At 38.1% G+C, this 17,235-nt stretch overlaps 1 protein-coding gene across 1 annotated transcript in view; it reads right to left on the minus strand.

Moving 5' to 3' along the window:
* LOC107083348 (chloride channel protein 2-like) overlaps nt 1-17,235 on the minus strand; it is a 66,165-nt gene that overhangs the window by 27,488 nt on the left and 21,442 nt on the right. The window contains exons 2-3 of the mRNA XM_015372490.1: nt 13,364-13,532; nt 805-936 (exon numbers count right to left, since the gene is read on the minus strand). Coding sequence (XP_015227976.1) covers nt 805-936; nt 13,364-13,532 — 301 coding nt within the window. The remainder of the gene's footprint in view (nt 1-804; nt 937-13,363; nt 13,533-17,235) is intronic.

Raw genomic sequence — 17,235 nt, forward strand, 5'->3', positions numbered from 1 at the left:
TTTTTTGCTGGAGATCTACTTATTGTACATACCCTGCAATTCTAGTAAAGAATAAGTTAAGACACCACCACACATCTTTTACCATTTAAAATGGTTAAATCACAAACTGACATAACAATAAGCCCAAAAATTCCAGAAATTATTTGAAAGACATCCTGAGAGTTTGGACATTTTATATATCAGTTGGGACAAAGTCAAGCTATCGATTTTTTTAATATGGTGGGGCTGACTGGAAACATGTTCATGTTCATAAAACAGACTTTTTAAACATCACTCAGACATGGATGATAAATGAATGCAAAAAGCTTCCTACTGAAGATATAAGAGATGCAGCAAATAAAAAAGATTAGACAAAAGATTTGACTAAGGGGTTCCTGTGAGACCTAGTGTTGGGTCTAAAGCCCGTTGATGGTTACAGATTGCATTCCGTCAGGATGCAGTCCACCAAGAAACATATTTTCATATGCTAGTGCGGGTGTATGCATGTATTTGAAGCCCTATGTATATTTGATATACATATATTTTATACATGTATATAGTATGAAACGGTAATACTTGTTAAGTCAACCAATGTTGTAAGTTCCCTTCACCCTGAAAACACAAGAGTTAAGAGGCATGCTTAAAAGCTCTATGATAATGAGTGAATGTACTGTAGAGTGATTACTGCCACCACGACTCTCTCGAACCAATCCATTATGAGGTCTGGCATCTTAGATTTAATGCCCACTACATAAGGACTGTTGCTGGGAGTCATTATTAGAAATCCTACTCATGTCTTATTCTGGCTCCCTGCCTCTTTCCTACCTTCTTGGCAGAAGGCAATAGCATAGTCCATGACCCAGCTGACCAGAGCCATGACCAGCCCCAGCAAAATGAGGAAGATCCAGTCCTCTCCCACCCGTGAGATCAGGAACTTCTGGCAGCGGGATGCACACACTAAAGTTCACAAACAAGAAAGAGAGAAAACATAAATCCCTGAAAAAAACAACTCAAAGGAAATTTAGTCAGGTAATTTAAATTGTATTTCTGGAAAAAATTAAGGCTGATTGGCTGAAGACATGAAAAATAAAAGGCGACTGCTCATTTACATTAGCAAGTAAAAGATAAGATAATTTAACTTTATTGATCTCACATTAGAGAAATTTACCTCTGCATTTAAACCATACCCTTGGGGAGCAGTGGGCTGCCATTGTGCAGCGACCGGGGAGCAATCAGAGTTAAGGGTCTTGCTCATAGACCCAGAGTGGCAGTCTGTGGGAGTGGGTTTCAGACTCATAACCTCAGGATTTCAAGCGCTATGCCCTAACCACTGGGCTACCACTCCCCAAGGATTAAAGGTTTCTTTTTTATTTCTTTAAAATATTCTCTACATTTTATATAAACATACCGTAGAGTTACACACGGATGTCAGCAACTACCCAAATAACCCACACATAAAAAACCTAAAGTAAATTAGTCAAAAAATTGAATTATATGTAATGAAGCTGGTTAAGAACAGAACAAATTAACAAAACCATGTGAAAAGGTTATATTGTTTAAAGCCAAGAAACCTGCTAAAGTATGACAGTGTTTAAATACCCTCCCCGCAACTATGGGCAAACCAGTATCAGCTTTTTCAAAGTTAGTCACTATTTTACAAACTTTTACACTTTGGACAACTCTTAACTGGTTTGTGCAGAGTAAAGTAGACATGAATACAACTGATCTCTGTGAACTGAAGGACAAACTTGCAGACATTTTGTGGTGTAGAATGGTTGAAAGACACACTTGAGCAATAACAGTGACTAGTTTCTCTATGCATGAGGCATTTTAAAGCTTCTATGACCAAGAAAGCCTTTCAAAAACGTATCCAATATATTTGTGTAGGATAATATGCCATTTGTTTCTTTCCATTGTTTTGCTCTTGCGATGGTCTGGCCACCAGTTTACAGGCCATAATAGTGCCCTAATCATCTTTGATATCTTTTTATGTGTGGATTTACTATTTTTTTTTTTTACTTTTTTACATCAGGTATGACTTTGATGTCAATGTAAACAACTATAGCATATATACTCAGAAAACCCTCTGCTTTTAGGAGTTGGAATAATTTGCAGTAAAAGCAAATAATTTCACAAAACAATAGGAAACCTAACAGTTCTTAGTGTTTTTTCTTTTTTTACAGTTTCAGATTTTGAAATCCTGGACTATGACAGTCAAGGATTAAGCTGTTGTTATTTTAGTCAAAAAGTGGAAATACAGATTTAAAGCTAAAGTATCAACTGGACACAAAAAACACACAAAAAACATAATAACAGACAATTAATTCAATTTATAGGTCTCTCAATGTTAGATAAAAATTTGTATCTGATTTTGTGTAAAAAAAAAAGGACTAAATTCCAGCTCCTTAAAACAGATAACCAGGTCTAATTTAAAAGTATTTTTCACAAATCAGTTTATCATTAAGCTATCATATAGATCACTAGACAAAGAGCCTCATGGGAGACAGAGCATTACTTAATGCATACCCCCTTAAAATGTGAGAATTTAGCAGTAAAATAAAGCTAGGCCATTCTTATAACCTTTATCACAATAAAATCCATAAATCTGAGCTAGGTCACCTAAAAGAAGCATCACTGGACTAATTTCCTCCCTCTGGTCTCTTAAACGCAGCCAAAGCCTGGAATTTACTTCAGTATTCAGAGCATTCATAGATGTGGTCATCCCTGGAGAAGATAAAAATGTGCCACTTACACACAGAAAGATCCATATTTCCTGAAACTGCATCAGACAAGTCATCTTAAACTTTCTTTCTTGTAAATGGCCTGTTTGATTGTATCTGAGTGGAAAACTGAAGACGTAAGACACAGAACACAGTAACACACATGGTAACACAAAAACATTTAATAAAAATAAGACAGAAATACAATAGCGAGTTATCAAACAAATACATTAAAGAAAGTTTTGTATTCGGTATTTCAAGTTGAATACTATTATCAAGGAAACTAGAATTACATCCTTCAAATCCCTATATTAAATACTGACCAGTTCTTTCCTAGTTCCCATTCTTTTTGACTATTTTACATGACAAGTTCCAAACATATAAAATCATGTGACACCGTTTATACCATTTCTATAATCTCTTGTTTGTAGATTTGAGTGGTGGGCATTTTCTCACTGCTACTATATGCTAGACACAATAGCCTTGCAGCTTTGGTTGGAGCTGCAAGTCGTCTCACCCTTCATGAGGCTGTCAGTTCATTTGTACCTTCTTTTATTCTCTGACTGGTGAGTAGCTCCTATTCTTTTTGAATTGGCAGAAATCTACTAACTGCCATAGTTGGTTTTGTTGTTGCTGCTGCTAAAGTGTTATTTCCCCATCATTCAGCCATGCTTCTTGTTTTGCTTGCTGTTGTTTTTATACCCTGACAAGTGGCATGTTGGGCCGCTTGCTCAACCTAGATTTATAATTTCTGGTTGAATGTTGTGTCAGAAGTGGTGTTCTTAGTTCAGTTCACAGATGAAGGAGCTTATTCAGACCGTCCAGTGTTTTGGTGGCACTGGTCTGGTAACAGAGCCTGACCCTGGCCCAGACCTATGCTTTGGGGTTTCTTCCTTAATGAAGATGCGGTTTAACTAGCAGTTTCTGGGACATTGTTTCCTAATCCGTTTGATTTTTTTCTCTTGTGTGTCGATGTCTGGTTCCAATGCCTCCTAGGGTTCTCATCTTGTGAATGGGTCTAGCCTTAGCCCTTGCTTTTCTTAGAAAGCCTGAAAGTTGTCCCTGCTACATGGCCTCCCCCATGGCGGACTATCTTAAAGGGGAACGCCGTTTTTTTTACATTGGGCCCTTTATTTTACATTATTACATCATGTTCTATTCACCCATATGAGTTGTTTGTCTTTGGAGCTGTGCTGAAGATATTCCGTTAGGTTATATCCAAGTAACGTCTTCCTATGGGCAAACGAGTTGAAGGCACAAACTAAACTGTTCATAATTTGTTCTTTATGGTACTCCAGCATTCATAACATGTAGGCAAATCACTGGCCCCCAGACATCCGCGGTTATATTTTTTATATTTATATCTTTTAAAAACAAAGCGGAGTGTGTATGACCTCACCCGTGCGCGTCGGCTACCATTTATCCTGTCCGCTGAATTGCTGCTAGTTTTACTCACATGATCTACTCACTACTACAGATGATCTCGCTCTCGAAATGGAATTGAACGGTTCAGATTAGCTAGCCGAATGAATATAGGGGGTAGAACATAGCCGCCTGTGGCCCGGGCTGCCTGTCACAACTCCAGTCCAGCGTGCGGATGATGTCATACACACTCCGCTTTGTTTTAAAAAATATATAAATATAAAAAATATAACCGCAGATGTCTGGGGGCCAGTGATTTGCCTACATGTTATGAATGCTGGCGTACCAAAAAGAACAAATTATGAACAGTTTACTTTGTGCCTTCAACTCGTTTGCCCATAGGAAGACGTTACTTGGATATAACCTAACGGAATATCTTCAGCACAGCTCCAAAGACACACAACTCATATGGGTGAGTAGAACATGATGTAATAATGTAAAATAAAGGGCCCAATGTAAAAAAAAAAAAAAACTGTGTTACCCTTTAAGGAGGTGCTTACATGTTGGACTAATACAAGAGCCTTTCCCTGGCTCATGTCTAATAACAGGGCTCTAGTAGCCATGCAGTGTGTGCCTAAGTTTTGATTGGGCCATGTGCCTCCAGTGGAGAGGTGTAATTGCATCTTTCACTGTGGCTTCTTATGATGCTTTGAAGCTCAGTGCTTTGTGTCCTCTTCCCCAATGCCTCATCAAGGTTGGGCTGCTCTGCCATGCTTATAATTTATATGCTTGACTGGGTTGTCTTGGCAATTCTTTATTCCAAGTTCTGTTGGCTATGTCAGTCTTGCCTGAGGGTACTACCTCGGACCTAGTCTGGGTTTGACTATGCATCCCCACATCCTTTTGCTCTCAGGTCAAGGGAGAACAGTCTGGTACTGTCTGCCCTTGTGCAGGTAAGGCTCGCTCAATCTAAGCTCCCATGTTTGAGGGGGGGCAGCAAGTGACATTGTACGAATAGAGATGGGATGGTTGCCACGTACCAGATGCATTGGTGGTGTCCATACTATCTCCTGGTTATAGCTCCGCTGCTGCTCTCAAAGTTAGGGTTAGGTCAAAATGACAGTCATCAGTTACCCAATTAAAGCATTGGCATTGAAAAGCAAGATTAACAACTTGCAGGCCAAGGACGTGATCATTCTTGTCAACTCCGTGTTGGATCCACAGATTTACTCCACACTGTATATATTTTGGTTCTGAAGCAGAATGGCAGTTTGACTGAGAGGCCTTAATATGTTTTTATCCTTCCACATACTGATTGTCTGACTGAAACATTCATCATGCAGGTTCCCCGGCGATTGGTTCAATTCGATCTTCCCGAGGGAAGTATATTTGCATGTGCTTGCTTTCCCGCACCATTGGTGCTTTTTTTGTTTCTCCTTTCAGGAGATGCATTTTAAGTTTAGAATTCTTCCATTTGGCCTCTTTCGGTCTCCTTAGGTGTGTAGCAGTAGCTTTGTCTCTTGCCCATGCCCAGGGGGTGAAGATCCTCCCCTACCAGGATATTTGGCAATCTGTGCTCTCACAAGGAATTAGGCTTCAGTAGATACTTTGGTCAATCGACCGCTTGGGTCTTCGTGTGAACTGGGAACAGAGTGCCCTGTCTCAGGTGATGTTTTTTATTGGTGTTTCCCTAGACTTATGGGCGATGACTGCTTTCTCTTCACCTCAATGTGTTGCAAGGATATTGGAGTTGCTGCCCAGGTAACATGCCTCCATCTGTAAGGCATGCTGACCACAGGCTCTATGGTGATGATTCTGGGAGGTTTCTCATTGTCCTTTTCAAATGTAGCTTAACGCCTTCAGATTGGATACAGCACAACACTCAAAAAGTTGCCCCTCAATTAATTGCTTTCCTTACCCGGTGTCAGGACGAGGAGTAAATGGCAAAAGAGGTTCCGCTAGGCTCCCTACTCTCTCCAATTGATGTTGTTTACTCAGGTGCATCAGCCACAGGGTGGGGAGCATCTTGAAAACTTAGACTTAGACCAACTTTATTGTCATTTTGTAGACACAGAGCATATACAAAACTAAATTTCCTTTAATACAGCTCTCATTTCCATTTCTTAAAGTGCAGTAGTGATAAAATGTTAACATGGTGATCAAATGCAAACATAGGACTGAGATGATTTACAGTTTTTCCAACATTCAGCTTTTTTTGTGCTTTTATACCTGGTTTTATTCAACATCCAGCAGTCTAATAGGAGTGGGGAAGAAGCTGTTTTGGAATCTGCTGAACCTGCATTTGAGCTGCTTCAAAGCCTCTTCCCAGAGAGAAGCAGGGAGGACAGCCCATGGTAGGGTTGTGAGGGGTCATTTATAATGTTACTGGCTCGGGACATGCTGCGCTGGGATGAAATGTCTTTTATAGAGGGAAGAGGAGTCCTGATGATCTTCTCTGCAGTTCTCACTACTCTCCTCACCTTCTTCCAGTCTGCGGTGTTGCAGCCCCCACACCACACAGTGAGACAGCTGGTCAGAACGCTCTCTATGGTGCTTCTGTAGAAGGTCATGAAGATGGGTGGCGGCAGGTGGTCTCTCCTCATCCTCCTCAGGAAGTACATGAGCTTTTGTGCCCTTTTGACCAGTGAGGTGGTGTTTACAGTCCAGGTGAGGTTGTCTGTAATTATCATGTTCTTGGCGCTGATGGTTCGGAATTTCCTTTTCTCCTGCTCATCTCATTACAACAACAAACCAGTAAAATGCTTATTTTGCCAGTACTATTAATGTATCATGTGCCTGCTTTTATCTAATTAGCTTATATTTTTACAATTGGAGCGAGTTTTAAAATTATTCTTTTTAGTTTTTTTTAATTCAATACTCTACTTTAAAGACATTTTAAGACATTTTACAAGAAACTGTCTTTATTACATTTAAGTGCAAAAATGGGATCCCAGTCTACATATGTATTCTTTCACTTGTAAACTTAACCAGATGCAATTTGCTTTTTATCATCTGACCTCCTACCTGAATTATCCCCTCTAAACTGATGTGAAGTTGGATCGGCAACCAGGAAAAATAGCCACCTATTTAAGAGGCCAGTTCAGTGGCTGGTGCATTTGGGACTCTTTAGAGACACACCTAGTGGAACCACTCTGACTGTCTGTAGTTTCTACTCCCAATAAAGACCACTGTATAGGCTGCATTTAGAGAGGTTCCATAATCTTAGCCACATAAAATAGAAGCAAAACATTTTACATTGCCTTAAAAACACTATTCAGTTTACAAAACATGATGTTGGCATTATTGTGCTGTGGGTATAGTTTTCTCCTCCAGAGACAGAAAAGTTGATTAGAGTCAATTGAAATCTGAATGGAGTTAAATATAGGGCAATTTTCGAAGTGACTGCAAAACATTGAAATTGGGGCAGAGGTTCACATTGCAGCAGGAAAAAATCCCTAAAAATAAGGTCAGAGCAATGTAGTGCTTTAGATCAACTGATTAAGATAATGGTCCAAATCTTTAAAAGATTTATGTGCGTTGAAACAGGTTATTCAAGTTTTATTATTGATAGTAAATATTTTATACACAACTATTATTTTCTTCTTTTTTTAACTTTTGTCTGTGGCACTTTGAGATACTTTGTAAAGTGAACTATAAATTTAATTCAGTATCAATATAATTTTTAAATAGTAATAATATTAATTAATTATTACCTCCAACATCATGGCTTACAGCATCCTCTCTCTTTTCAGCCACTCTCAAACTGCTAGTAACACACACCATTTGCCCATTTTAATGAGGTTTAACAAATCTGTTTGCACATCATATTTAACCTTTGCAATTTCGAATAATGACCAGATTCTTTACCAGAATGACAGCTCTTGCCTAGATACTACAGTTGCTGGGTGCAGAATGCTGCCATGCAGTTCAATATTGCTGTTCAGCAGATAACTTTGATTTTGTAGAATTCAAATAGACTATGATACCCTACTTTCTAAAAAAAAAAGTGTCTCAAAAAGCTGTGAAAATAGCAGATCTAGTTCATCACATCATATTGGTTAATATAGCAAACAGACAAGCTAACATAATGTACAACAAAGGAATGGTTTTAGACATACAAGGTCTCCTTCCCAAAGCAAACACTTCCTGATCTACTATAAATTATGCATTACACACAGATCAATAAAATCTTCATTACTCCTAAAAAGCAAAGAACAAAAACTTTCTCCTTTCTACTTTAGCCATTTTGGCTTTATTTCTGAGAATTTGCCCCTTGGTTCCTCAGGGGTCAAAGTAGATTTAAATTCACAGGGTTTTGATACAGCAACAAAAAAATACAGAGAGAACCTGCCTAATTGTCTTGTAATGACATGGCAGTCCAGACTTAAATTGAATGAATATGCTAACTAAAATGTTGACATATTCAAAGGAAACATAGAAAATGTTTTAATGGCAATACAAGGAAACATTTACATCATATTTAAATAGATAGAAATGAGAACAATAAGAGAGAAATATTCAAACATCTATGTACCTGGGTCATTATCCAAAAATAAACAGTATGCAATGAAATATTTTCTTTGGATATAATTTAGGGATTCCTTTTGGCAGAAATGAAAGAATGTTTAGCATCACGTCTTGTGAGCTGGAAGAAATAAAATCTTGATAGTTAGACAAAGGGATTTTTTTATGCTTGAAGAAGGATGACCAATCACATAGTTTATTAGTAGTGAGGACAGGAAGAACCAAACTGCTGAGAGCGAACCATCAGTGTGGAGCTGCGCATTATGCACCCCGCATAAAGCACAGCCTCAGAGCTAACCGCATGCAAATACGTATTTCTCCACAAGCACAGCTGGAAGAACATTATTGTGCTGTGCTCATGCAGAATATGCAGCACTGCATGCCAGGTGGGCTGTGTTACCAAACAAGACGCAGCAGAACGGCTGATACTGCTTAGCAGATTCCAGCACGATGATGCAGTTTAAACGACTGACCACCACCCGCTAATTTTTATTTAGTTTAGTCTCGTTGACGAAAACTCAAACCTATGACTAGTCATGTTTTAGTAATCAAAGTTCCATATTTAGCTCCTCAGTTTTCGTTATCGTCATGAAAAAAAGGAGTGTAAACGAAATTATTTCATCATCGTTGACGAAAACAAAAAGGCTCAGTACGTGGAAACGTAACTTTGTCTTGGTCCGTCACATAAAATCCCTTTAAGGTTTCATAATGGACATAGCAAACTGGGCGAAAAATGTTAACCCCTGCTTTTCTTTGTTATAAAATTACACTCTCCTGAAAACAATTTTGATTATTTCAATATATGCATTTTTGCTGCAGCAAGTCATTTTCAAATAAAAAAAATACCTAAAGTGTCTGAGGGATATAAAAAAAAAAAAGAAGCTTTGCATCTCTTTTTGGTGCACTCAGCAGTCAGAACATAAGAAGTTATTAAAACTCTTTGGGAAGAAAGACACAACTGTGTGTTTGATAAGCCAAGTTGCCCACTAGTCAGGCCACCTGCTGAATGGACAGCTGCCAACAGAAAATGCGCATGCAGTCTAAACATGCAAATATTCATAAGCAGTGAGAGCAGCAAAAATACAAATAAGACGCCAAGCTTGTAGGTAAAAACATTTGTAAAAATTGCTCAATGTGGCTAAAATTGACTGTGGAGGGAATTAATATATATTTTATTATTATAGTTACAGAAATAATGCTTTAAATCAAAACCCTAAAAATTATATGAAACACTTAACACAACCTTAAACAACCTTGTATTCAATTTGAAGCTAATGCATATAAGGGAGTTATACTTAAAAAACTAAATAGGAAAAACACCCTCGTTTTTTCCAAAACTCTTCCCTCTAGCCCTTATAAGTACAGTTTTTCACAGAAACTCTGTGTCTGGCACCTGCAAAGCCTCTGGCTTTCATTTTCATGTTGGCTTGCTCTTATATCCACACCCTACAGACTTGTTGCATTCACAGATCTCTTCTAATCCTAATAAAGATCTATTGGAAAGACAGACAAAATGTTTTTCTCTCTTGGCCCTGAACTGCATTAACATATACTAAATGTGGAATAATAAAGACTAACACTAAAAAATCTTGGTTTTATGTACGATCGTACAGCCTTTGTTCACGTATAAAGGCACTAGATATACAGTGAAAGAATAAATGTGTGCACTTAGAACAAAATCTTCAGGTTTGAGTCACATCAGCCATAAATAACTCCAAAATTCCCCTTTGTGAGTCAAAATAAACTCAGTGAGGTATGTGGTTTTGGCTCTCCACTCTTACAGGCAGTGGAGCCTTTGGCTGTGAGTGTAGGCAGCCTTGTTCAGAAGATGCAGCCGGTGAGCTGAAATGAGGCTCTCACACTTGAAGTCCATCACCCACAGTGATACCACTCCCACACAGATGTATGAGAGGAGAACACTGAAACACCCACTTCTACTAAACCTGAGAGAAGCCTCTCTGTGTGCATTACCTAAGAACACAGCGGCTGGGCAGCATCTCTGAAGATGGATCTAAAAATACAAACACCACTTGATCTATGGGTACACACTGCAGACTAAGAGCGCACACTAATCACTAGTTGCTGATCTAGGAGTGAATGTTTTAAAGTGGTCTGCTTTCCAGAGAACGAGAAAGGTTGGCTTGATATACGGTAGCTTTCACCCATGGTACAATCAATCACACTTTAATCAGACCACTACCGTCACAGGGGATAGGAGAAGAAATCGATCTTGGAGAGAAGTGAAGCTGCTTTAGTCATAAAAACCTTTTTTATACTTGAATAGTTTCAGTAAGCCTCACTAACTTTAAACCCAACAAACCTTCCCTGAGCTGAAGTTTGGATGCCTAATTGGGTAGCAGAGAAAAAGTCGGTGTAAGAAACAAAGTGCTGCACACTTCAATTAGCCAGGGGACAAAATCTGACAATTTTACCTCAATCGAGTTTGGTAGGTGATCGTCAGGATAAACTGTTAAAGTTATTTCCCATTTTTAAAAGCTTATAAATAAAAACTCACACTTTTTTTGTCTGTAGCAGACAATAACAGCCTTTTCCATGATGCATCATATTCTAAGATGTTCAGAAATAAGACAATGATTAGAGAATTATACATTAAGAACAAACAAATTTACAGATAGTATAAAGGAAGAAACACATTTGTGTTATAGCAGATTTAGGATCAAGAAAGGCCTTTTATATATGCTGAATGCTGATTTAAACCAAAATGGACTAGTAAGTCAAGTATGTTTTATTAATGATTTTAATTCAAATAAAGGTAGAAACTATGTGTTCATGTGTTCCTTCATGTTAATGTTCTGAAGTGATCTTCTTTTATGTGATAAAGAAAATCTCTGTAGTTTCTAAGACATGGATGATTTAATTTGGACAGAAAAATGTAATGCCTATATAGATATATATTTCCATTATCAAAATATGAGATGGAAAATCTTTTTTATATGTATTCGATATGATATAAAAACACCGTTTCAACGCTTTAAGAAAATAATACAAAGAAATAATTTTGGCTTAATGAACCCCTCAAAAAATAAAAATAAACCTTTAATACTAACCTAAAAAAACCCATAAATTAACTTTTATTACAGGACTTGTGGGATTATCTCTATCATTCAGTAAGCAATAGGTGCCATTTCCCCTGGCCAGTTCACCTGATCTATTACAGGGTAACAGAAACACTCGCAAACACACATTTGAGAGGCAAAGTACAAACTCCCCTCATATTCATGCTTTGGACTGCTGGTGGAAAACTGGAAAGAAGCTTTAAACTAGCAGTAAATAATTAAAAGCAAAAAGTTGTAATGTTGTGGATAAATGTACAAAAATCATAAATTTCCTTTTATTTTTGTTGGTCCAAAAACTTTTAATACAAATTTGATTAAGCTATTTGTGAATCAAATAAAAATCAACATTAAAAAAACAGTAATTATAGGTTCCAAAGTGCTGTAGAAAGCACCTTTTTACAATGCATACTGATTTTTTGCCACATGTATCTGAAACTCGATATATATCCACATCAATCCTTTTCAAACAGACAAGAAAGTCAGATAGTCTATCCGCTTTCTTAGTTTAGTATGCAGTGGCTGTAACCTTGTAAATCTCATAGGACCCTGGTATTTGAAATTCTTCTCTCATATAGAATATTTTTCACAGACAAAAAAGGGACAATTGAAGACACAGTATTACAGAACAAAAAAAGAAAAAGAAACCTGTTTTGCATTAACAATCAATTTAATCCTGTCTGATTAGAAAAGTCACAATTTAAGGTTTGGGTCACAAATCATTTACAAATACTTTTAGATAAATTATCTACAAATACATTTACTCAGATGGTAAACTGCGGTATCATGTGATCAAGATAACTAGATATGTAGCCTAATAAGATGCAAATAAGAAGATTTCGTATTTTTGGAGCCAACAACATATCTATAATCTATAGGGGATTTTTTTTTAGAAAAAAAAAAGCTGTTTAGCCTCCTGCTGCCTGTCACTCTATTACTGTTGAATCCATCCATCTGAAATGGAGCTCTGTAGGACCACTCCCTTATCTACCTTCAGCTGGGAACATGGGACATTAAAATAAACTGACAGCTTAGATCAGAGTTCTACTAAGACAAGTAAAACACATACTGTACACACACCCACACACACACTCTTGTTTTGCCACATGTAGTGAGAACCACATGTTGATTCCTGTTAACTTCCATTTATTTGCAGTAATTTTAAACCTTTTCCATCCCCTAACCCTAAAAACAACCCCAACCCAATAGACACCTTAGACCTAACTAACCGTTAGCAAAATAGCTTGTGACCGGCCAAAATGTCCTCCCTTTCTAAAAATGTCCTCACTCCAAAGGTTAGAAACCGAAACTCTAAAACAGTAACACCCTTACACACATATTAGCAAACATCTCCCACTTCACACACACATATACAAGTATTACCAAACACTGCAGGCCCCTGGCAGCCAGCAGAGGGTGCCCACATTGAGGCAACTGTTTTTAGCTGCAGGTTGATGCCATGATCAGTCACTTTTAATCTAGCTCACAATCTCTTCTGCTCCATAGTGGCAGGTAGATGCTTCGCTGTAACTTCAAGGAGCCTGTGTTTGCACACTGCTGCATGTTTACCAGAGTGGTGCAACCTGCTACATAATAGCACAAGCACACTGCCCAGCCAGCTCTCTGCTAGTCTGATCTTCAGGAGAGGTTTCCACACTGGTGTGAAAGATGATGTTTAGGGCTTCATGAATGCTCATCACTTACGTTGGCACTTTGCACACCGATGTTTCTCATACTCCGGCAGGTCTGCGGCGCGGCTTCGAACGCTGGTGTTCCTCCTCAGTCCACTGCCATCCCGCATCCCCCCATCCCGCAGGCGGGCCGCCTCCTCCTTGGCATACACACCCAGCTCCTGAGTGTAGCGGCCATACATCTGTGCAAATATGAGGCAGAACAAAAGAACACCTTAGTGCAGGTAATACAGGTGGGAGGCAGAATGACTAAGCAGGGTTTGTATTTAAAAACTGACATCTCACAGGACAACAGGCTTATATAAACACTGTGAAATATAAACCCAAATTTAGGTTATATAGTAAAACTAGGAAAAAGTTAGATAACAGATATCACCAGTAAGTTGTTAAATCAATGTATTAAAATGTTTTGATCAAAATATCAGTAAAAGAATGCATTTAATAAAAAACATATTTGTAAAATGCTTTTTGTTCCAAAAACCAACAATACAGTGGGAACACTGCAAATTCTGTTCTGATTAAAGAAATGATGAAAAAGTTTTTTTAAGTATCTTTCTGCAGAGAGTAAAAAAGATGACGAAAAGGCTGTTAAAAAAAAAGAAAAAATGACTGCATTTATCTCTACAAACTCAAAAATTGACTCTAATATCTAAAAAAAAACAATAACAACAAAAACAAAACTTGAAAATTAAGCTTTAAAACATCAGGTCAGAGTATTGCTTCACATCTGTGTTGCAGAGTTGACCAACATCTAGCAGCTATGAGCAGTCAGTATTTCAGTCCACGGTGACTGGATGTGGTTACTGACGGCTGCATATATTTTGTTCAGTAATCATGATTGAGTACGATTGAATTGAATACATGATTGAATACATGATTGAATCATAAATACATACCTTTAATACATACATTTAATAAGAATAATAAATAATATGTTCAAGATTATATTCTTTTTTCTAAATGTAATAACTATAAAAGTAATCTTAAAAAAAATTGATTCAATACATTCCAAAAGCATAAGTTTCAGGCTTTCTTTTAAATGCATTTTGTTTCAGCCTTATCCATCAAAGTCAGCTGGCAGGCCTAATAATGCTACAGACAAGATTACCGGACAGTTAAGTTGCTCTGGATCTTAATTTTAGGGCTGTGTGACAAGGCAATTTAAATAAGTCTCGCCAGACTGCTGCTTAGGAAATATGAAGTACAAGTTTCTATTTCCACATGATTTTTAATATGTAATAAATTACATTTTTTATTTCTGTCTTTAGAAAATTATGTGTCTTCAATATATTATTGACATACCTAAAAGTCTCTGCTTATATTCAAATTATCTTTACAAAAATACAAATATAAATCTCCCTTAAACATATCTAAACTTATCTACTGTTTTAATTTTTATCCCCTCATGGCACAAAAAAAAGATCTCTCAACATAAAGTTGAACTGCTCTAATCATCTTTAAACAAGTAATTAAATCCACAAAGCTTTAACTCATCAGCCATGAATCCAGTTCCCAGACAATAAGTTCCACCTGTCCCATCCCAGCCAATTAACTCTGCAGGCCTGTTCCTTAACTGATTACTGATGAGAGGCGGAGTTCTAAGCAAAACTGCTCCACAATCAGCTGTGAATAAAAGCCGTGACACAGCACTGCTTTACATCTGCAGTTTTGGTTAGAGTGCAGTTGATAACACCAAGATGGCTCTTTTTAAGTGTCTGTTTGGTGTTGTTTTGATTTGCAGCATTTCTGCCCAGAAGTACTGGAGGGAGCCACTGGTGCCACAGAAACAACAACAACAACAACTCTTGTCTTCTTTCCAGAAGCCCCAGCAGGAGTTGAAGGTCCCTCCACCTGCAGCTCCCTTTGATAAATGTGACCTGGGAGAGATTGAGAAAATCCAGTGTGGGTCTCCAGATATCACTGTTGATCAGTGTCAAGAGATTAACTGCTGTTTTGATGGGCGTCAATGTTACTATGGTAAAGCAGGTATGTATAGCTCAAAAGTTCTACTTTGTAACATTCTGCCAACTTTATTTCTCAACTAAACTTTTTTTTTTTTTTTTTTTAAACCCAGTGACTGTACAGTGTACCAGGGATGGACAGTTTGTGGTGGTTGTGGCCAGAGAGGCCACTCTGCCACCACTGGATGTTAGCTCCATTAGCTTGCTTGAATCAAACAATGATGTTTGTCAACCAGTTGATGGCAGCTCTGCCTTTGTCATCTTTCAGTTCCCTGTGGTAGCATGTGGAACTACACTAAAGGTAAACAAAGTCATAACAAGGAAAGAAATTAAAAGAATCTTTAGTTGCAATCTGTGCCACCTGATTATGTGGGCAATTTTATGAATTGGGACTTGAACTGTAGTGTATTTCCATTTTAGCAGAATGATGATGGCCATGTAGTCTATGAGAACCACATGGCCTCCTCTTATGAGGTGGGAGTTGGACCCAAAGGATCAATCACCAGGGATAGCCATTTTGAGTAAGTCCAAACTGCTGTAGGCCTTGAGTGCAAAAACTGCAGGTTAGTAGGTTGCAGTACAAAAAGAAGCCTCTTGTGTGAACTGTTGCAAATGTACATGTTCTGCTTCCTTTACCTCTGCAGCGATCACATTTTAGTCTAAAGTTACAGGTTTTGTTAGCCTGCCTTACTTGACCTCATTAGAAACTTTCTTTCAAGAGATGAAAGGCATGGTGATTTCAAATGTTACCAAAAATTTGAACAGTCTGTAGGTATGCAACTTGCCAAGTATAAAAGGCACAAGTTGTGATGGGGCACTTGGGTTCCAGTTAAAATGTTGACTTTGCTTTCCTTGCCATTAAACTGCAATCTGGAACAAAGCATTTGCAAATCTAATGATGTAGAACAAACCTCCCTGCTCCTGTTAATTGGAGGGGCACAACCGCAAGACTGGTTTACCTCGACTACAAAACATTATTCAGATTAAACATTCACTTGCCTAAATAGCAATGTCAATATTGCATGTTTAGGAAATGAACCTAAATTGTACATGACCTCCATTATGACCCTTTTCAATGTGAAAGTTTCTGGAATCAAGGATTCCAACAGTTACAAAGAACTGAAGTATTTTCTCCCTGCAGATTACTGTTCCAGTGTCGGTATACTGGCACATCTGTAGAGGCTCTTGTCATGGAGGTAAACCCTGTTCCGCCACCAGTTTCTGTTGCTGCAGCAGGACCCCTAAGGGTGGAGCTCAGACTGGGCAATGGACAGTGTTTTTCTAAAGGCTGTAATGAGGGTATGTATCATCAAATTTGGCTGTGCCTTTAAAAAAAACAGTTAAACTTATTAAACTGGTATGATTGCAGAGGTGGCAGCATACAGCTCCTTCTACAACCCATCTGACTATCCAGTCACTAAAGTGTTGAAAGAACCAGTCTATGTTGAGGTCCGTATTCTGGGGAGATCTGACCCAAACATCTTTCTGAACCTGGAACACTGCTGGGCCACTTCAACACCCAACCCTGAGGGCTTACCACAGTGGGACCTTCTGGTTGATGGGTATGAAACTGTTTGTGGGGTTAACTGTCATGTATTTTTGTTTCAAATTTAACTTTTTCTGCACTTAAATGTTTCCTTGTATGCAGTTGTCCCTATCAAGACGACCGATACCAGACCACAGTGATTCCTGTGGATACCTTTTCTGGGCTGGAGTATCCCTCTCATTACAAACGTTTTGTTAGCAGGATGTTTACCTTTGTGGCTCCAGAGACCTATACTCCTCAGAAAGATACGGTACACATGATTTCTTAAATTTTTAAAAAGACCCTTGCTGCTTATCAATTTTTTGACTTTTGTGCTCCTTCTCAGGTGTTTATCCACTGTTCAACAGCAGTGTGCTATCCAAGCAGTGCTAACTCTTG

Source organism: Cyprinodon variegatus, unplaced genomic scaffold (genome assembly GCF_000732505.1).
Source record: "Cyprinodon variegatus isolate N-32 unplaced genomic scaffold, C_variegatus-1.0 Scaffold73, whole genome shotgun sequence".
Taxonomy (NCBI): domain Eukaryota; kingdom Metazoa; phylum Chordata; class Actinopteri; order Cyprinodontiformes; family Cyprinodontidae; genus Cyprinodon; species Cyprinodon variegatus.